Source organism: Schistocerca gregaria, chromosome 1 (genome assembly GCF_023897955.1).
Source record: "Schistocerca gregaria isolate iqSchGreg1 chromosome 1, iqSchGreg1.2, whole genome shotgun sequence".
In the NCBI taxonomy this organism is placed as follows: Eukaryota; Metazoa; Arthropoda; class Insecta; order Orthoptera; family Acrididae; genus Schistocerca; species Schistocerca gregaria.
In genome coordinates, this window is record NC_064920.1 from 204,811,800 (window position 1) to 204,834,330 (window position 22,531).

Consider the following 22,531-nt stretch of genomic DNA (forward strand, 5'->3'; position numbering starts at 1 on the left):
GAGCTGCTTAGAATAGTTAGTTCATTATTGATAACTGAAAATGATCTGTGTTTCGAGTGCTTGGCAAGTTTACTTTCAAAAAATATGGATCAAAGATTTTTTTATTAAATTTGTTTGAAAAATGGAATAAGACAAGAATTTATAAGTGGTATAAATGTTTCAAGGAGAGTCGAGAAGATACTAAAGATGATGACTGCCCTGGATGTCCTAGCACATGAATTACTGATGTCGGTGTGGAAGAAGTAAAGAAAATGGTTCTGGAAGAACACCAAACCATATCAGAGCGGTTGCTGATGATGTTGGAATATCCTTCGGTTTTCGTCAAGCAATTTTTTGGGTGTTTTGAGCATGAAATGTGTAGCAGCAAAGTTTATCCTGAAACTGTTGAATTTCAATCAAAAATGACATTGCATAGACACCATTCAGGAATAAATGAATGAAGTTGACAACAGTCAATAACTCCTGAAGAAGGTTATAACTGGTGATGAAACATGGCCAGTCGACCCTATAGAAACTGCCTCAAGAGCCTAAAAACAAAAAAAAATCGGAAAGCTCATTCACATGTGTATGTTCTTCTCTCTGTTTTCTCTGATTACAATGAGATAGTGTCTCATGAGTTCCTGCCCGATGGTCATACAGTCAACAAGGAATATTATCTGGATGTTATGGACCAAATGCATTAAGCAATCCGAAGAAAATGACCAGAATTGTGGTAAAACAACTCTTAGAAACTGAATCATGATAATGCTCCCTCCCACACCTCAATGCTTGCTCAGGACTCTTCAAAAGGTTCAAATGACTCTGAGCATTACGGGACTTAACATCTATGGTCATCAGTCCCCTAGAACTTAGAACTACTTAAACCTAACTAACCTAAGGACATCACACAACACCCAGTCATCACGAGGCAGAGAAAATCACTGACCCCGCCGGGAATCGAACCTGGGAACCCGGGCGTGGGAAGCGAGAACAGTACCGCACGACCACGAGCTGCAGACCACGACTCTTTAACAAAAAACAAACCCATTATGTTGCCTCAGCAAATATATTCACTAAACATGGTACATAGCGACTTCTTCCCATCCCCAAGGCTGACGAGAACCACAAAAACCATAACAAATAGTGAGTTCCAGACATGCTTACAAGATTGGAAAAAAAAGTGCTGGCACTAGCGTATTGTTTCTGAGGGGGGTTACTTTGAAGGAGACAACGCTGATCTTGATGAATAAATAAAGATACCTTAAGAAAAACAAAACTGCCATTCCTTTTCAATCATAGCTCTTCTTCGTGATCGAAGAAATGTACTTAGTAACAAATTAAAATACTATTTGTTCATATTTTCTTCGACCCTATCAGAGATGGGTTCATCAAACCAATGCTATTAGCAAGACTGCCATAACACAATTAGGAAATAGAGGAAATTTGCATCAACCTGCTAGTTGGTTGTCATGGGGAGCAGGAGGAGAGAGGAGCAGGGTGTGCAAGCATCATTTATGCTGGCAATCTAGACACTTGGAGCCATAACAAATATAAATTCAGCCTGCAGAGGTAACAAATGCTTAATACTTAGTGTCACTGAAATATCATGACACGAAACTACTAAGCGTCAGACAACATTTCACAACTGAAAATAATATGGATATGAAAAAAGCAAAACAGAAACTTGTTTTGGGTAGATGCCAAACTTGATCAGTTTGATGGCAGATGACACAGTGATCTACGAAAGAGGATGTATAGTCATTCTAAGACTTCTTTAAATGTTTGTATACTTCAAAGGCTGGATCAAAAACACAGATATTTGATAATGAACGTAATGACAAGTGTATAAAGACATTTGAGATATAAAATAAAGGAATTGGGGTGGAAATGATCCTGTTGCAGTAGTAACAGTTTTAAATACAAAAGGAACTTACCAAATTGTTAAGAGAATATCTGTAGCAGAAACAATTCTCTTGAAACTCAAACAATGCTGTGACTGTTACACTTCACAAGAAAGGCGACATAAAGATCAAATTGCCTCCTCTCTTGTAATGCACAATATGTTCACAAAAATTATCATCAGCTGCACAGGAAAAAAAAAACCACACTATTCTCATCAAGTAAAGGGACAAGCTGACTAGAATGGATGCAGCACAATGGCAATTTGTGAGTGCTGAAAGAAATTACAGAACAGAGTATGCCAGACTGTATGGATTTCACAAATTTTGAAAATGCCTTTGACTTAGTGGTGCACAAACAGTGGTCAAGAAATGAGGTCTTGGTTCAACCTACATTAGTACAATCAAAAATATATATGTCAATGCTACAGTTTCCATGAGGCCTCATAAGGAAAGTGAAGAAATTCATAACTGAAGGAGGATTCAAGTAAGGAGATCATCCATCTCAAAAACTATCCTCTACAGCCCGAGAAAAATACTGTTTAGATCCGCTGCACACAAAATTCAACAGTGAGCATAACAATTTAATAGATCAGCTTTGAAAGTAGATCTGAGAATCAAGTAAATGAGATTTAAGCCATGTATAATAAATAAATCAAAAAGAAAGCAAAACAAATAAACTATGAAGTCACAGAATCAGTTGTATAACATGTCTGGGTACACAGCAAAAGAAATAAATAAAAGAGGAAAGTTTTCTCGAGTTTTTATATTTAACTAAGAAAGGTAGGTTAAGTTCATTTTATTATGACTCTACAATCATCTTCACTAGACTTAACTTTAAATGAAGATAGAAACAACTGGTCTTATGTTTCCTTTGAGGTAATGTAATAAAATACATCTCTGACATCCCTTAAAAGGGAAGACAATCTTTACAAAAGAGTTATATAACCTCCTTATCTTGCCCAACATTATGCCAACATTGTTGGAAAAAATAAAGAAAAATTTGCTGACATGTACAGCAAAGTTGAGGGAACATACCTTTGATCAATTTCTGTATACAACTTTCTGCTGTCTACAACTATTGTGGATCATAGTTTTCGACAGGGATGTACCCAGACTAAGGTACTTTGCTTTTTTTTTTTATCATTGTTTGTGCCATCAAAATGGAAATATGTAAGTTAACAATATTTGCTGTTCTTGACCTTTTTAAGTGGGGAGAACATATGGATGGGGGCAACAGGGAAAGGTGGGGTGGGGGGGTCGGGGGGAGGGGTGCAAGAATCTATCATGGTTGTTAGCTAAATTTAATTTTTACAACATAACATACAGCCGATAAATATGTTTCAATCAATAAATTATAATTTTATACCTGGGTCAGAATAACAGTGTGATAAGATAGCGAAGCACTGTTGAGTGAGGAAGTGGGCGATGCCTGTTCAATGGTGCATGTGCACACAGTATGATTGCAACAGCTGTGCATTTCCATTCTATTTTCCCTCCCTGTCAATATCCAATACTGAGTTCACTTTGCTGGACAGTAATATCTCATGCTTGATAAACACACTTCTTTGTATAAAATGGTACTATCTTCCTTCATTTGTATTTGTATAGCTCAACAAAAGCCACAGAACATGCACACTCTTACACAATAATTAGTGTGAATCACATTTTGTTGGCCTATTCAATACAAAGGACAGTACAATGGATCTGAATCCTTCGTGTAAATACAAGAACACAATTAAAAATAAAAAGTGCTTAAGTACTTATTAATTACTGTAGTGTCCATGTAGTACATGTAAAGAGTGGAATTCTTTAACAATGATATGAAAGTTATTATGGTAACATAGCAGACATTATTCACTCAAAATATTAACACAGTGGCAACAAACGTTTACGGAAGATTAATTACAGAAAAGTGCAAATACCAATTCAGAGTCACTTGCTTCTTCAATACTGTCATTACTAGGCTTGGATCTGTGGAAAAGACACACTCACTTCGCTTTTCCTGATTTCTTTAGTATCAGTTTCTGTGTAGTGTACACCATTACTCCACTTCTTCAGCATTATTTGTGCCACTTCTTCCTCTAACAGTTTCTGAATTTTTGTCACAGTGAAGCTTTTGTTATTTGTTGTTATATAATGTTTGATCTGCACCCAAAACCATTTGATGGCATTGAAGTGGCAGTGATAAGGAGGCGGCCTAATAACCCTGTGACCGTGTTCTTTAGCCATCTTGTCAACAACATACTGTTCTCTTTTCATCGTCATCACTGGAACTTTTTAAATAACTGAATGGAGTGGGGCATTATCCATCACAGTAACAGACAACCAATGTAAGTTTTCCAGTAGCTGCCCCTTGAAGGAATTAAGAAAAATATCATGATCCATCTCTTCATGTTAGCTGTTTGTTTTCCTCAATTTATATGCTGCAGATAGGTCAGTAAAAAACCAGATAAACTTCCAGCATTTAAGGCAATAACTCTTGTTCCCTTTTCCATGGCAAATCCCGTATTTCTGGATGTAGTTTCATCAGGTTAATCTTTTCTGATGATTATCTATGTTTCATCAAGCCACAAAATTACTCCAAAAGGCACTTTAACAATGTTTCCTAAAAACTGACAACACCACACAACAATGTCACTTTTCTCCATTATAATTTTGTGTCCATTAATGTTTTTGTACCTGAAAAGGAAGACTCTGACAATTGTTACCAAACACGTCTTGCAGCCACTGAATAATTCTACCTCACTTTACAACAGGGCCATACCGAGGCAATGGCAAGATAGGTGCCCACTGAGGTTGCGGGCACAGAGGGGGGCACAAAAACTGACAGGAGAGAAAACAAGATGCCTTTGAGAATAAACCTTTCCCTCAGCCCAAGTCTGTAAATACACACTGTTGTCACTGCACCCAAACAGCTGCATAAAGAAATGATTACTACCGAACAGGCGACAAACAGATTGTGTGGCAAAAGTGCACTTGGTTCATACAGCTGCCACCTACACAACTCACTCATGTTCAGCAACAGAGGTTTTGCTGCTACTTTGCTATGGAGGAGTAGGATAATGGCAGGAGGGTGCTGACACGAACATGCCATCTGGCAAAGCTTCCGATTTCTGTCATCTGAAGACTAGAGTGACACTGTTTAAGTTAGAGTGCTTCCAAGTATCTGATACAATAATAAGTGCACTAGAAAACAGATCTCACATGTAACAATCCATTTCATCTCACTTCAATTTACAACTGAGAACGCCTTAAATGAGAGCTCTCTATCTTATTTGGAAAAATAAATACCAGATTTTGCTGTCAAATATAGAATACCCATACAGCTGAGCTAGTTAACAAAACAGTGTGTTTCAAATTTTAGTAGAAAGAGCTGAAAAGAGAACTGACACAACTTGCCATTTCGATATTCTGAAATGTCTTTTAAGGTATCAATCATATGAGACGCTTATCTAAACACTGAATAGGTCAAGTGCCTGCACCGTCTTATCAATGCAGTTTCAGCTATTAAAGACAAAAAACTACTGAAGGTCGAGAATAGGTGAAGTTACCTTGTCAGCTGCTAAATTTGACTTCAATGATTTTGTTTGCCTAAAGGCAATGGAAATGAAAATTACATAAAACTCCATTTTTTAAAAGGAACACGTTCTCCACATTTAATTGCAGCCTTTTTTCTTTTATTTCAGATTAGTAATTTATGAGGAGGAAATAAAATCTGGTCTTTATTCTACATCACTCTCAGATATAATAGCTACCATAAACAATAGGATATAGATTTTGTTTTACTTTCAGTTTTTTTAGATTGTAATTTATTTACTACAATTACGTATCTCATTTGTCGTAAGCAGTATTTTTCATTTATGTAGGCCATCTAAAATATATTGTTCAATAATGCTCTATTTTTATTAAACCTATATTACAAATTACAAAATTTACTAAATAGAAAAAAAATCACAGAAAATTAGTTTTTCTGAAAAAGATTCTGATTTTCACTGAAAGCTTCACACATTCTGTAGTGCAAAACAAACTCACTGCACAAAGAAACAAAGAACTCAATTAAACAGATCAAAACTGTTAGTTTACTGGCCACAAGTGTCATCTGCAACTCGCTAGTAGCTGCAGAAGAGATATTTGATAAAGATGAATGGAACAGAAGGCACAACCAAGTGCCTTCTCCAGTTCTTGCTATATAAGCAGTGTTGTAAGAACCTAGATGTTTATCACTTTGTTGTTCTGACCCAGGCATAAATTGATACTAACTACCTAGATAAAGTTTGGTATATAACTTGCCTGTCTTAGTCCTGTAAACAAAATGTAAACAGCAAGTGCCCTAACCGCAGCTGCTCTTACATTGGTATCATCATCAGAACTGCAGCCGAACAACAGTGTAATGATGAGAATTTGCTTTTCCCTCTAAAAAAAATATATAAATAAATAAATAAATAAATAAAATAAAACAACAATCACAACATTACTAGTAAGTAAAACATGATCAGATATTCCAGTCTAAAAAAATATGCTATGGCAGTTTTTTGTTGGATGTCCTCATTAAATAATAACAAAAAGTACAGTCAAATGAAACTATAATTCCAGAGATATTTTCAAGTCTAGTCAAGTATAACGTTACTCAATTATTAAGACATTTCTTAATTATACAATACCGGCAACTCATCAAATACGTCTGATGTCATGTTGGCTAAGCAATCACAACCTGCAGTACGCAAAGCTGGTTCATTCATATTTTGAACGAGACAGGTAATTGGTCCACACAGCATTGTCTTCCAGAACAACATAGCTGAAGCAGTAGAAATTGCAGATTCATCTCCTTAAACATAAATTAAAAATATATTCATTTTCAGAAATGAAACATATTAGGCAGAATACAAAGAATGAATAAAGAGTAACATACCTTGCTTAATATCCTGCAGCAGCATACTTGCAACAGCTTCTATTAATCTTCCAGCATGTAACAATATTGTAGTATCACTATCAGTAAAACCAATCTCAATTGCGTCAACTACAAACTGCAAATAAGGAGACACAAGTGATGGAAAATGTGATCTACAGAGTGCCGAGACAACCTGATATGATTCTACTCGGACTGGTACTGGACAGAGGCACGTAACAGACTGCTGCTCCATTTTTTTGTTTTGATCCAATGACAAGTATTTCCTCAACTCAATGCCTAAATTTTCTAAACTAATTTCAAGCAGCCATGACATTTCATTCTTAGTTTTCGCCTCTGTAGTCACTTGTTCAGTTTCCTCATCCAGCTCACTATCCCCATCACAGAAATTGTCGGTTTCACTTCCAGAAATGTCTTCTTTTCTGTCTTCAGCATTATCAACTCCTGAACTTGCATAAACAGGTACAGAAAAGTTTTTATGCCATTTTATCTTTAAAGGTCTTTTCAGGATCTCCATAATTTCTGGTACCGAAGGTTCAACACATATAATTGAGCGGAGGACATTAAGACTTGCGACTTGTATATTCCAATCTAGAAATGCACAAAAGAGAGAAATGAAATTAATTTAAAAAACAGTGAAAATAATACAAAAAAGATCATAAATTTACTGTCTCAGTCACTTTTATTTTAGACAGCACTAAATGTTTCAATTATTATGCCATTACTGTCAGTTTGATGTTTTTACATCATAAGACTGACTTGTGACATGTTTATGTGTTGTTTATTTAGCAGACAATATGGCAAGAAGGTTATGCATTGTCTTGCATGCAAATCTGGAAGAACATACTTTTAAGCTGTCATAGCCCACACATTTCAGTATCACACTGTGATTTACACACACCTGAAATCTCCAAGGACCTCCCTTTCAGGCATACAGTGCCAGTCATTAGCCAGGTGTTTTGACACTGCTGAGACTACCCATGGCCTTTATTGTTTAATAGGTTTCATCTTTTTGGCAAGTTTAAAGTGCTTTAATGTGGAGGTATGATTTTTCCATGGAGAATTTCAATGAAAAATCTAGCAAATACTGTGAAGTTAATGTTTGGTAGAAACACAGGCAGACCATTTTTTATTATTATTTTAGATCCATAAACAGATTCATTAAAAACTGAAAGTGGATTAATAAGTATTTAACAATATTTAGTCCAGAAACGTCTACAAATAGTGAAATTCTGCATGACTCGCTGAAGAGTCGGAACATTGATGCTGTCGACGACCGTCTGAATGGCTGTTTTCAGTTCAGCAATGGTTTTGGCATTATTGTTGTACTCCATATCTTTAATATAGTCCCACAAAAAGGAATCCCATGTATTCAGATCCGGAGAATACGGCGGACATTCGAGGGCCGTGCCAGTGGCCTCCGAGTACCCCCAGAGCTATAATGCGGCCCCGAAGTTCTCCTCCAGGACATCAAATCTCTCCCACTTTGATGGGGTCGAGCTTCATCTTGCATGAACCACATCTTCTCGAAATCTGGGTCACTTTGGACAATGAGGATGAAATCATCTTCCAAAACCATCACGTACCGTTCAATAGTCACCAAGCCATCAATGAACATCACACTAATTACTCAGTGACTGGACATTGCACATCACACAGTCACACGTTGAAGGTTAAGAGGCTTCTTGATCATGAAATATGGATTCTCAGTCCCCCAAATGTGCCAATTTTGCTTATTGATGAACACATCCAAATGACAGTGGGCTTCATTGCTAAACCAAACTACTAATTCCCGTCATGCCTCATGGCCAACCATGCAGTTTGAATGTCCTAATGCAAACCGTTCAGAAGTTAGTTCAATAACTGTCATGCTGTATTTTATTACAAGAAAAGTAACAGTTAAATTAGCTTGTCTGAAATGTCACAAAAACAGTACAATGTTACACAACTTCAACCACAAAAAAGAGAGACTAGTAGCAGTAGTATTTCAGAATTGAAGCAAATATGAAGAAACATGGAGCTGAGAGTAAAAGTATATACAGACACCCAAAACCAAGTTTTCCGGTGTTATGCAGTAATCAGTAAAATCAAATTCAAACAATCCATTTAGGGCCAGACAGAGTACATCAAATACCAAACGAAACTTATTTAAACCCATTTGCCCACAATCTAATAGTTTTTGAGTTCATCAATTCTATGGATACAGGAATGAAGACTACTGCAAAGAACTCACCTTTGTGCCTTAGAAAAGCTCTTGTGTTCCTAACAACTTTCATAATGAGCCCATGGCTCAATCTATGGTACGGAGTATTTTGCACCAATCTTGCTACGCACTTCAGAAGCTGGATTATTACAGGAACAAAATTTTCTGCAGAAAGAGCTAAACACAGGGAGCGATGAATTTCTTCAATAATATTTCCAACAGTTTCTGAGTATGGTGTGAATGCTGCACAGCGTTTTCCACTATAAGAACAAACATACAATTGATGATGTCTTTCTTACTCATATGTAACTAAAATAGTAGTGCAATGTAATTGGATTGATAACACATCTATTCGCCAAGTGGTGGGAGGAGAATACACACATAAAGCTTAAGTAAATGTGCAAGCTTTAGGAGTCAGTGGCTCCACCTTCTGGCAGAGGGGCTGGAGGGGAAGGAAGACTGAAGAAGGAAAAGTGCCAGCACGTTTTAAGAATTGGGAAGAGTTCACAAAAATCAACAAGAACCCTGAGACGGGGGAGACTTAACAGAGGGGATAAGAAGGAAAGACTAACTGTTGAGGGCTGCACCGGACAAGATTTGAAAACCTGAAAGCTTACTGATCATACATCATACATGAATTAATATGAGTGGAAAGATGAGTCACTGAATGTGGAGGGGGGAGTGGGGGAGGGGAGAGGGGGGGGGGGGGACAGATACATCAGAAAGTGAAAGATACAGAAAATGGAGTGAAAAAAAGTTACTGTGAAGCAATGCTGAGACCTCAGAAAATAACACAGTTAAGGTCAGGCAGGCGGTGAGAACCAATGACATAACACCTGTTCTCCTACACGTAGAGTACTGAGAAACTGATACAAGGGGAACATCAGGATATTGTGTTTTTGCAGTATACACTCTCTGTTCATGTCCATTCATCCTAACTGGTAACTTGGTGGTAGTCATACCAATGCAGAAGGCTAAACAGCATTTACATAACTCTGTTTACATACTAGCTGGTACAGGACAAGTCATTTCACAGGTGGCTCTCCCTTTCATAGTATGTGTTTTACCACTAACAGGGCTGGTGTGGAGGGTGCATAGAGCAAGTCTTACAGTGGGGTTGGTCACAAGGGGAGGATCCATAGAGTGCAGAAGCAGCACAGAATCTGATCAGTGTATGGGAAAATTGTGAGGCACCAAAAAGCTGTTATAGGTGTGGTGGGCAAAATGTCAGGCATAATGGACCTCATTTCAGGGAATGATTTTAGGAACTTACAGCCTTGTCAAAGTTGTTGATTAACACATTCCAGAGCAGGATAATACTGAGTGACATGCAGTCTTCTGGAGGGATCAGCAGTACCAGGATTGGATGTGATGGTCCAGGAAATCTGCTTTAGAACTACAATTGTGGGGCAATTATGTCCAGGAAGGCTGAGTTGAGAATGGTGGTGTATTGCTGTAAGACTCCACCTGAAAAAATATGTTTGCCTCATATTCCAAGGCTATATGGGAGGGAACATTTGACATAGAAATGATGGCAACTGTCAAAATGCAAGTACTGTTGTTTGTTAGTAAGTTTAATGTGAACAGAAGTGTGCAACTGATTCTAAGTGAGGATGAGGCCAATGCCAAGGAAAAATGCACACACACACACACACACACACACACACACACACACACACACACACAAAAGGGGGGGGGAATCAGGAATAGGACAATGTGAAATTTAATTGGGAAAATATATTTAGAGATCCTAAAAATTTTAACGGTCATCCTCACCCTGAGTCCATATGGCAAATTTGTAACAGCCTTTTGTTGTGCCTATCTACGACTCAGCATATCCACTATATGGTGAGTAGTAACTTTCCTCTTCATAACATTGTTGCATTCCAGCCTGGATTTTCCATTGTTTGAAAGATGTCACCAATGTATTTAAACCAAATCAGAAATGGAAGACTTTTGGATCCCAAGAAAGCCTCCTCCAACTGACCTATGGAAAGTTCAGTATTGGAAGGAGTCATCCTGGTTCCCATGACCATGTCCCTGATCTATGTGTCTAACCCTCAAAGGTAAAGTAGCTGTTGGTAAGTATAAAGTTGATTAAGGTAAGCAGAAAGGATGTCATAGGTCTGGAACGAGGTGGCCATTGACTGAGGAAAAGTTCAACAGCCGACAAACCATGTATATGGGGGATGTTGGTACAGATGGAAGTAGCATCAATGGTGACAAGCGAGGTGTCAGGTGGGAGTGGGACGGGCACAGATTTCAGACTATCTAGAAAATGGCTGGTGTCTTTAATATAAGAGAGAAGTCTTTGTACTACTGCTTGCATATGTTAATCAACAAAAGCTGATATACATTCAGGGGTGCTTCGAAACCATAAACTATGGGATGGTAATGGGGACTGGGTTGTGGATCTTAGGAAGAAGGTAAAAGGTGTGAGTATGTGGTTCGGGTGGGCTAAGTAGTTCTATGGACTGAAGTGTTATTCGCAAAGTTCTGAGGAGGGACTGTAGGTCAGTTTGTATCACAGGGATGGGTTCTTGATGGCAGATGCTGTATGCAGGCAGCTGACATAGACCCTCATTTACATACTCCCTTCAATCAGGTACAACAGTGGTAGATCTTTGTCCACTGGGAGGACAAAGATGCAGTCATCAGTTTTTAGGGATCAAAGAGCCTGGAGTTCTGCAGAGGACGGAGTAGGGTTATGTTGTGGGGTCCTGAAAAAGAGTTGTGAAGCAACGGTAGATTGTTAGAAATTCTTGGTATATCTCCAAATATCCTGATCAGACCCTATGATCCTTCTGCACCCATTTCCCTACCCTAGAGCTCCTACCCCTGCAACTGTCCCAATGTAAATCTTGCTCTATACAGCCCTCCTATCACCAGCTATACAAGCCCTGTAAGTGGCAAAATGTATATTATCAAAGGGAGAGACATCTGTGAAATCAATTTCTGTATACTAGCTGTTACAGAAATACTGTTTGGTCTTCTACATTGGTGTGACTACCACCAATTCTTCCTACTGGCACCCATTCCTCAGAACTCCACAGATGGGAACTGGCGTAACAACATGACCTTGGTTCTCACTATCCACCTGGCCTTAGTTTATGTTTCTCCATACTCAGCATTTCTTATGAGTGTAACTATTCCTTTTTTGCATTCCCTTTTAGTTTTCTGTATCTTTCATTTTATTACCTGTCTATTTTTTCCCACCCTCTATCTCTACCACATAAAATATACTTAGCTTTCCGCTCTTATTAACTGTTGCAGAATGTTATACCAGTTTAAAAACGTTCAAATGTATGTGAAGTCTTATGGAACGTAACTGCTAAGGCCATCAGTCCCTAAGCTTACACACTACTAAACCTAAATTATCCTAAAGACAAATACGCATACCCATGCCCGATGGAGGACTCGAACCTCCGCCAGGACCAGCCGCACAGTCCATGACTGCAGCGCCTTAGACTGCTCGGCTAATTCCACGCGTGTTATGCCAGTAATCTCTGTGTTGTTTATTTCCACATCTTCCAACTTTAAGCTCTCAAATCTTGTCCAGTGCTATCCCCGACAATCACTCTTTCCTTTTCATTCCACCCGTAAGTCTCTTTTCAAAACTCTCCTCATTTCCTAAACTCTCAAGTCCTTTTCTTTCATTCCTTTTCCTTCTCATTCCTCTTCCTTCCCCTTCATTTCTTCTTCCAGAAGAAGAAGCCACTGGCTCCTAAGGCTTGCACATTTACTTAACCTTTACACATATTTTCTCCTGCCACCAGTTGCTGAGTACATTTTTTATCTATATAATTAGAACATATATTCAAAAATAGATTTTTTTAGTCAAATGTAAGTGCAATTTGTTTACAGGAATATTTGAGGAGATTCAACTATTATCTATATCTGACACTGCTCTTATGGTGCATTGCATTGTAACATTATCAAAAGTTAAAATGACTATTATACAAATGATATGTACATATGTCAATCTATAGAGTTACTTTCTATCCTTAGGTTCAGGATACAATGTTTGTTATTGTCTCCTTGCTAAAAATCAATATAAACTGAAAGGAAACCATAACACGTCACTTCATAATTTCTTTGTTTATTATCCTGTTAATGGTTTCAAGTTGACTTGGTTTAACTTTAGATGGTTATGCTATTTGTAGAATACTGAATTATTATTTCCACATCACTCAGCTTTGCAATGTGGAGGGAAGACCAAAAGAAATATACATAGAAGTATTTGTGTATTTTGTACATAGTCAATAAGCTCAATTTATTTTTCAATCAGTGTTATAAAAGAATAGAAAAATATACAACTATGAGCTGTGGATTGAGATCTCAACCATGCTTGGGACAGAAAATATTTTCATCAGAAAATGTCATTATGAACACAGGAGATAAAGGTGATGTCTGCACAAGCTTACCACTTTTATACACACTAAAACACTGTACAATTATCATATATAAGTTACCACGTTAACTGATGTGTGTGTGCATTTATAAATGGCTGTCTCACAACTTTACCAAAGATCAATTTAAGGAATATACTTTACTTTTTTTAGTGCACTTAATCTGGTTACCAAATAATACAGCTGCAAGACAGCACTTTCAAAAAGTGAAAAGCTCTTCATACTATCTGTATTTCTATTGCACAGTATTGTTTATTTTAAGTCATTGTTTCCTGTAAAATATATAGAATAACATTAAAAAGTATAAGACGTTTGATATGATGTTATAAAATTTAAGACCTGCTTATTTCACAGCATAGCACTTTTCAGATACAACTTGAAATTACCAGCGTATTCACACAGTATTTTTTCTATAGTTGCACAGGAAAACTTTACTATCCAATGTTGTTGTTGTGGTCTTCAGTCCTGAGATTGGTTTGATGCAGCTCTCCATGCTACTCTATCCTGTGCAAGCTTCTTCATCTGCCAGTACCTACTGCCACCTACATCCTTCTGAATCTGCTTAGTGTAGTCAGCTCTTGGTCTCCCTCTACGGTTTTTACCCTCCATGCTGCCCTCCAATACTAAATTGGTGATACCTTGATGCCTCAGAACATGTCCTACCAACCGATCCCTTCTTTTGGTCAAGTTGTGCCACAAACTTCTCTTCTCCCCAATCCGATTCAATACTTCCTCATTTGTTATGTGATCTACTCATCTAATCTTCAGCATTCTTCTGTAGCACCACATTTTGAAAGCTTCTATTCTCTTCTTGTCCAAACTATTTATCGTCCACGATTCACTTCCATACATGGCTACACTCCATACCAATACTTTCAGAAATGACTTCCCGACACTTAAATCTATACTCGATGTTAACAAATTTCTCTTCTTCAGAAACGCTTTCCTTGCCATTGCCAGTATACATTTTATATCCTCTCTACTTCGACCATCATCAGTTATTTTGCTCCCCAAATAGCAAACTCCTTTACTACTTTAAGAGTCTCATTTCCTAATCTAATTCCCTCAGCATCACCTGGCTTAATTCGACTACATTCCATTATCCTCGTTTTGCTTTTGTTGATGGTCATCTTATATCCTCCTTTCAAGACACTATCCAAGTCCTTTGCTGTCTCTGACAGAATTAGGTTGTCATCGGCGAACCTCAAAGTTTTTATTTCTTCTCCATGGATTTTAATACCTACTCCGAATTTTTCTTTTGTTTCCTTCACTGCTTGCTCAATATACAGACTGAATAACATCGGGGATAGACTACAGCCCTGTCTCACTTCCCAACCACTGCTTCCCTTTTGTGCCCCTCGACTCTTATAACTGCCATCCGGTTTCTGTACAAATTGTAAATAGCCTTTCGCTCCCTGTATTTTACCCCTGCCACCTTCAGAATTTGAAAGAGAGTATTCCAGTCAACATTGTCAAAAGCCTTCTCTAAGTCTACAAATGCTAGAAACGTAGGTTTGCCCTTCCTTAATCTAGCTTCTAAGATAAGTCGTAGGGTCAGTATTGCCTCACGTGTTCCAACATTTCTACGGAATCCAAACTGATCTTTCCTGAGGTCGGCTTCTACTAGTTTTTCCATTCGTCTGTAAAGAATTCGCATTATTATTTTGCAGTTGTGACTTATTAAACTGATAGTTCGGTAATTCTCACATCTGTCAATACCTGCTTTCTTTGGGATTGGAATTATTATATTCTTCTTGAAGTCTGAGGGTATGTTGCCTGTCTCATACATCTTGCTCACCAGATGGTGGTTTTGTCAGGACTGGTTCTCCCAAAGCCGTCAGTAGTTCCAATGGAATGTTGTCTACTCCGGGGACTTGTTTCGACTCAGGTCTTTCAGTGCTCTGTCAAACTCTTCACGCAGTATCGTATCTCCAATTTCATCTTCATCTACATCCTCTTCCAATTCCACAATATTGTCCTCAAGTACATCGCCCTTGTATAGACCCTCTATATACTCCTTCCACCTTTCTACTTTCCCTTCTTTGGTTAGAACTGGGTTTCCATCTGAGCTCTTAATATTCATACAAGTGGTCCTCTTTTCTCCAGACGTCTCTTTAATTTTCCTGTAGGCAGTATCTATCTTACCCCTAGTGAGATAAGCCTCTACATCCTTACATTTGTCCTCTAGCCATCCCTGCTTAGCCATTTGGCACTTCCTGTCGATGTCATTTTTGAGACGTTTGTATTCCTTTTTGCCTGCTTCATTTACTGCATTTTTATATTTTCTCCTTTCATCAATTAAATTCAATATTTCTTCTGTTACCCAAAGATTTCTACTGGCCCTCGTCTTTTTACCTACTTGATCCTCTGCTGCCTTCACTACTTCATCCCTCAAAGCTACCCATTCTTCTTCTATTGTATTTCTTTCCCCCATTTCTGACAATTGCTCCCTTATGCTCTCCCCGAAACTCTGTACAACCTCTGGTTCTTTTAGTTTATCCAGGTCCCATCTCCTTAAATTCCCACCTTTTTGCAGTTTCTTCAGTTTTAATCTACAGGTCATAACCAACAGATTGTGGTCAGAGTCCACATCTGCCCCTGGAAATGTCTTACAATTTAAAACCTGGTTCCTATATCTCTGTCATACCATTATATAATCTATCTGAAACCTGTCAGTTATCTCCAGGCTTCTTCCATGTATACAGCCTTCTTTTATGATTCTTGAACCAAGTGTTAGCTATGATTAAGTTGTGCTCTGTGCAAAATTCTACCAGGCAGCTTCCTCTTTCATTTCTTTGCCCCAGTCCATATTCACCTACTACGTTTCCTTCTCTCCCTTTTCCTACTACCGAATTCCAGTCACCTATGACTATTAAATTTTCGTCACCCTTCACTATCTGAATAATTTCTATTATTTCATCATACATTTCTTCAATTTCTTCGTCATCTACAGAGCTAGTTGGCATATAAACTTGTACTACTGTAGTAGGTGTGGGCTTCGTGTCTATCTTGGCCACAATAATGCGTTCACTATGCTGTTTGTAGTAGCTTACCCGCATTCCTATTTTCCTATTCATTATTAAACCTACTCCTGCATTACCCCTATTTGATTTTGTATTTATAACCCTGTATTTGCCTGACCAGAAGTCTTGTTCCTCCTGCCACCGAACTTCACTAATTCCCACTATATCTAACTTTAACCTATCCATTTCCCTTTTTAAATTTTCTAAACTACCTGCCCGATTAAGGGATCTTACATTCCACAGTCCGACCCGTAGAATGCCAGTTTTCTTTCTCCTGATAACGACGTACTCTTGAGTAGTCCCCGCCCGGAGATCCGAATGGGGGACTATTTTACCTCCGCAATATTTTACCCAAGAGGACGCCATCATCATTTAACCATACAGTAAAGCTGCATGCCCTCGGGAAAAATTACGGCTGTAGTTTCCTCTTGCTTTCAGCCGCTCGCAGTACCATAACAGCAAGGCCGTTTTAGTTAGTGTTACAAGTCCAGATCAGTCAATCATCCAGAATGTTGTCCCTGCAACTACTGGAAAGGCTGCTGCCCCTCTTCAGGAACCACACTTTTGTCTAGCCTCTCAACAGATACCCCTCCGTTGTGGTTGCACCTACGGTACGGCTATCTGTATCGCTGAGGCATGCAAGCCTCTCCACCAACGGCAAGGTCCATGGTTCATGGGGGGGGGATTTTTATATCATCCGCATATTACTGCACATTAAATATCTACTGGTGGGACTATGTATTATGAACAAACATTTAGAAGTCTTTAAATGAAATCATATCTCATTCCTTCTATAGCTGTTGTATGGCTTGGTGGTTACTGATGATATTATTAACTGAATGTTTGTTTTGAACAAGGTACTTGCCCTATGTGAATTTGTTCAGATTCAGGATATTGGATCAACTTTAACCCATTTTAATTTATCTTCCAATCTGTCCAAGGTAAAGAGGAGCAATCACTACATTCAAGTTGACATGTGCCTAACCTTTGATCTTTGATGCAACTTGTTTGCTTTCTTGTTACACACAAGAGTCTGATGTGGTTTATTTCTAGTGGAGGAATTTCTTTCACAACGCCATAAGATCGTAACAGGTTTACTATTTTGTATAGCACTAAGACATAAGATTGAATAATGATACATTTTTGACTGTGTTACACTGATTTTGGAGAGCTGGTGTGTGTGTGTGTGTGTGTGTGTGTGTGTGTGTGTGTGTGTGTGTGTGTGTGTGTCTCAAGACTTTTTTTTAATCTTTTTTTTTTCAAGTTTTAATTATTTTGGACCTCCTGCCATTGATAATGAAGCATAAGGAACACTCAGAATTTGTAACTGCCATATTTCATATCTATGAACTGGAAAATAAGAAATCAGATTTATACAACAATTTCTTCAATGGCCCTAGAATTATGTCTACATTTCCTCTGCAGCTAATTTGTGAAAAACATAAACCTATTGTTAAGAGAGAAAGATAAAGGTACAAGTAGATACGCTTTGTAAAGTGGTATAGGAATTTAAAAACTTATATTAAAAAAAGGAAACTACAGCAACATTGATCAAGGTCCAAGGTTTAACCAGACTGAAAAACTGCTAGCTTTCTATGTGTATAAATAAGCATATGATTATTTCCAAGTTTTTCATTAATGATTTTTACTATTTTGGATACTGTACTTGCTATGTTGAGTTTTTCGAATTTTAGCTCTTTACAGACCGTATGCTGGGCTTGAAAGCTGTTGCATTTTGTACATCATTGTTCAGATTTGCTGTTTCACTTGCAATTTTCACACTGACAAGCTTTTTAAAATTAATAGCAGTGAGTTTTGTGAATCTTCATTCATAACCATTAAAACAGCTTTTGTTGGAATTTATTTCTTCGTTATAAACAGTTTTAATGCAAAACACAGGAAAAGCGAATAGAATTTATTGAACATCACAACAGAAAAGGCCCAGACTCATCAACTCAAGAAATACAACCAAAAAAAATTGGCCTGGCATGCTATAAGGCAGATTTAATGGACCAAGGGAGCAAACAGGGGGGTTAGAAGAAGTCCAAACAAAATTTCCTTTGGAAATGAAGAGTAACTGGCTAGAAAGACCTTATTAATTATGAATGGTTGATTGTCGCATATGATGACATAGTTTTGAAATAAGTGTAGTGACTTGTAAACAAAGTGAAATATTTCCTTTTATATAGTCTTCCACCTAATTACCCTTCCCCTTCAAACAGTTTTGTAACTGACATTTTGAAAGTAAGCTTACAAGAGGAAAAGGTAAAGTAATAACTATAAATATGAAGTTTCTCTATTAAAAATAAGTTATAACAGTCACCTGCGTTCAGCTTGTAGAAAATATATTTTTGAAGCTATAAATATGGCTGACAAAGAATTAATAATCTCCAGTCTACATTGTGAAGAAGGATCTCTCAGAAGGCAAGTCATGAGAGTCCTAGTTGGTGTTGTACCATCAGGTAAAAAGTTGGACAAATACCCAAACAATACTTTTTTGTCCATAACCTGAAAAATTAAAAATGAAACTAGATTTATAATGAAAAGCTGCAACGGGTATTTCAAATACCAAAAAGAGTGTTAATCTTTGTTGTTATACTTTGCCTTAAACCTTGATTATTGTTTGCAGTAAGCACTGAGAACTCTGCCTCACTCTGCCCTGAAAGCTCCTTGTCTTTGCAGTCTGTCCTGTTTCTGAATCTGAATAATCAGACTCACTTGTTTTTAAAAAAGTCGCTACAGTATTGTAATCTTGTGCACTTGATTTTAATGAACCTTCCATTGCTGAGTAGGTCTTCCATGCACAGTGTTCAATGTCAGCTGGCCTGGACTCTGTCTTTTTGGCCTGTCTTGGGTTCCTTAGTTTGACTTTTGAGTTCTAGAAACAGAGAACAGAGTTACGAAGAAAATTCTTTTCTTACTTTGAGATGAGGCACACACGAACAATTTTGTCTCTTATTTTGTCTACAATTTTTCCAGTAGAACTAACCGCATTCAGCTCCATGATTCAATCTATTTTAGAACATACTCTCACTTAGTAAAAATCAATAACACAATTTCCAAACACTCGATATCCCAATTTTGATGTAATATTTAGCCTACATTACTTAGTACTGTAAAAAAAATAGTAAGACACTTCCACATGGGAAAAATATATTAAAAAGATTCCAAGACTTACCAAGCGGGAAAGTGCCGGTAGACAGGCACAATAAAATAACACACAAACACACACACACAAAATTACGAGCTTTCGCAAACGGCAGTTGCTTCGTCAGGATAGAGGGAAGGAGAAGGAAAGATGAAAGGATGTGGGTTTTAAGGGAGAGGGTAAGGAGCCATTCCAATCCCGGGAGCGGAAAGACTTACCATAGGGGGAAAAAAGGATAGGTATACACGCACGCACGCACGGACACACACACACACACACACACACACACACACACACACACACATCCATCCATACATACATATACAGACACAAGCAGACATATTTAAAGGCAAAGAGTTTGGGTAGAGATGTCAGTCGAGGCGGAAGTGCAGAGGCAAAGATGATGTTGAATGACAGGTGAGGTATGAGTGGCGGCAACTTGAAATTAGCTGAGATTGAGTCCTGGTGGATAACGAGAAGAGAGGATATAATGATGGGCAAGTTCCCATCTCCGGAGTTCGGATAGGTTGGTGTTGGTGGGAAGTATCCAGATAACCCAGACAGTGTGACACTGTGCCAAGATGTGCTGGCCGTGCACCAAGGCATGTTTAGCCACAGGGTGATCCTCATTACCAACAAACACTGTCTGCCTGTGTCCATTCATGCGAATGGACAGTTTGTTGCTGGTCATTCCCACATAGAAAGCGTCACAGTGTAGGCAGGTCAGCTGGTAAATCACGTGAGTGCTTTCACACGTGGCTCTGCCTTCGATCATGTACACCTTCCGGGTTACAAGACTGGAGTAGGTGGTGGTGGGAGGGTGCATAGGACAGGTTTTACACCGGGGGCGGTTACAAGGGTAGGAGCCAGAGGGTAGGGAAGGTGATTTGGGGATTTCATAGGGATGAAAAAAGAGGTTACGAAAGTTAGGTGGACGGCGGAAAGACACTCTTGGTGGAGTGGGAAGGATTTCAAGAAGGATGGATCTCATTTCGGGGCAGGATTTTAGGAAGTCGTATCCCTGCTGGAGAGCCACATTCAGAGTCTGATCCAGTCCCGGGAAGTATCCTGTCACAAGTGGGGCACTTTTGGGGTGGTTCTGTGAGAGGTTCTGGGTTTGAGGGGATGAGGAAGTGGCTCTGGTTATCTGCTTCTGTACCAGGTCAGGAGGGTAGTGGCGGGATGCGAAAGCTGTTTTCAGGTTGTTGGTGTAATGGTTCAGGGATTCAGGACTGGAGCAGATTCGTTTGCCACGAAGGCCTAGGCTGTAGGGAAGGGACCGTTTGATATGGAATGGGTGGCAGCTGTACTGGAGGTACTGTTGCTTGTTGGTGGGTTTGATGTGGATGGATGTGTGAAGCTGGCCATTGGACAGATGGAGGTCAACGTCAAGGAAAGTGGCATGGGATTTGGAGTAGGACCAGGCGAATCTGATGGAACGAAACGAGTTGAGGTTGGAGAGGAAATTACCATCCCCCAGACCTAATCCCCGAAAGATGTCCCGTGCCATATATCATGCACCCCAAATTCTCCCAGACCCCCCCATAGAACCAGCAACAAGCGAGTGCCCCCTGCATCACTCAATACCACCCTGGACTGGAAAAAGGGACAATATCCTTCTTCAGGGCCTGAAATTAGGACATCCTACCAAAGTCCTCCTCATCTTTGGCAAAGTGGTGCTCCGGCACCCACAATACCTGCACGGCGTCCTAGTTCAGGGTGTATACACAGAGAGAGGAAGGAAAAGAAAAAAGTTTTCCCAGTTAAAAATAAACTTTTTATCCAATAAAGACACACTATACCCCACGTGAAAGTACATTTTTTCTGTGTTCAGTGACAGAGTACTTTCCATTGGAGCTATAAAACTTATCAGTTTTTTGAATGATGAAGCTTTCACTCACTTCCCGGGATTTTAGAAAACAAAACCCAGCAAAAAACATGCTTTGGAAAGATCTTTGATGTGCACCAATATGTACACTACATGTTCTCATATTACAAAATTTTAGACCAGTGATTATAGTAGTTGTACATGACACGATTTCACTTTATGCTTGAAACTTTGAAGACCGAGCCTGAGTATTGCGTGGAATGCTGCTGTCATTGTCTGTTTCCACTTTGAACTTCTGATATTTTGATGTTCTGTGATATGCACATTCTTCATCTTAAAGCCATTGACACATTCTGCTGTTTGCAGACACTTGAGTGCACACAGTGTTTTGCTGTTGTAAATGGTACATTTTTTTTTCAACTAAAGTTATAGGTTGGTGTTATTGTCTCATTTCTGTTTCATTGTTGCAATATTATTCTGCAGTACAGGGCATAAGTAAAATTCCTCATTAGAGCATCAGCTCTTACCTTTCAAAACTAAAAAGATATAACTGGAAACCAAAATATGAAAAATTTCCATGTTTTTCAGAGATAAAAAAATTCACACATTTTTCCCAGATGAAAAACTTCCCTTGGATTATCTGGTTGCCATAGAATGAATACATCCTACAGTCTAACACTATACCACTACCAACACCAACCCCTTGCTGTAGGGACCAATCCCTTCAGAAGACCCAGATTTGCCCAATTCACCCACTCAGCAATTTCTATTCCAGTCCTGTGACATGCATATCCTACCCCATCAGGGGCCAGCTCACTTGTGAAAGTAGTTGTGTAATGAACCAACTCTGCTGAAATCATCATTCAGTCTTTTTTATATATGTATGACTGCCAACCAGCTGTCCGTAAGGATGAATGGCCACTGCCAACTATGACCACAAGTGAAGTGAACGTAGCTGTGTCATGGACCAACTCTGATGATATCATTGTTCAGTCTTTTATATATCTGTATGACTACCAACCAGCTGTCCATAAGGATGAATGGCCACTGCCAACTATGACCATGAGTGAAGTGGATCACCCTGCAGCACAACATAAAGATGGAGACAACATGTTTAATTTCAATGGCTGCTTC

The 22,531-nt window shown here is 38.7% G+C and overlaps 1 protein-coding gene across 4 annotated transcripts in view; it reads right to left on the reverse strand.

Moving 5' to 3' along the window:
* The window catches only part of LOC126336924 (HEAT repeat-containing protein 6), a 65,041-nt gene that overhangs the window by 19,730 nt on the left and 22,780 nt on the right, over nucleotides 1-22,531 (reverse strand). For all 4 annotated transcript variants that reach the window (XM_050001081.1, XM_050001092.1, XM_050001101.1 and 1 more), the window contains 6 exons: nucleotides 19,033-19,299; nucleotides 18,745-18,929; nucleotides 9,020-9,249; nucleotides 6,790-7,377; nucleotides 6,542-6,705; nucleotides 6,171-6,293 (listed from right to left, as the gene is read on the reverse strand). In XM_050001081.1, the coding sequence (XP_049857038.1) occupies nucleotides 6,171-6,293; nucleotides 6,542-6,705; nucleotides 6,790-7,377; nucleotides 9,020-9,249; nucleotides 18,745-18,929; nucleotides 19,033-19,299 (1,557 nt within the window). The remainder of the gene's footprint in view (nucleotides 1-6,170; nucleotides 6,294-6,541; nucleotides 6,706-6,789; nucleotides 7,378-9,019; nucleotides 9,250-18,744; nucleotides 18,930-19,032; nucleotides 19,300-22,531) is intronic.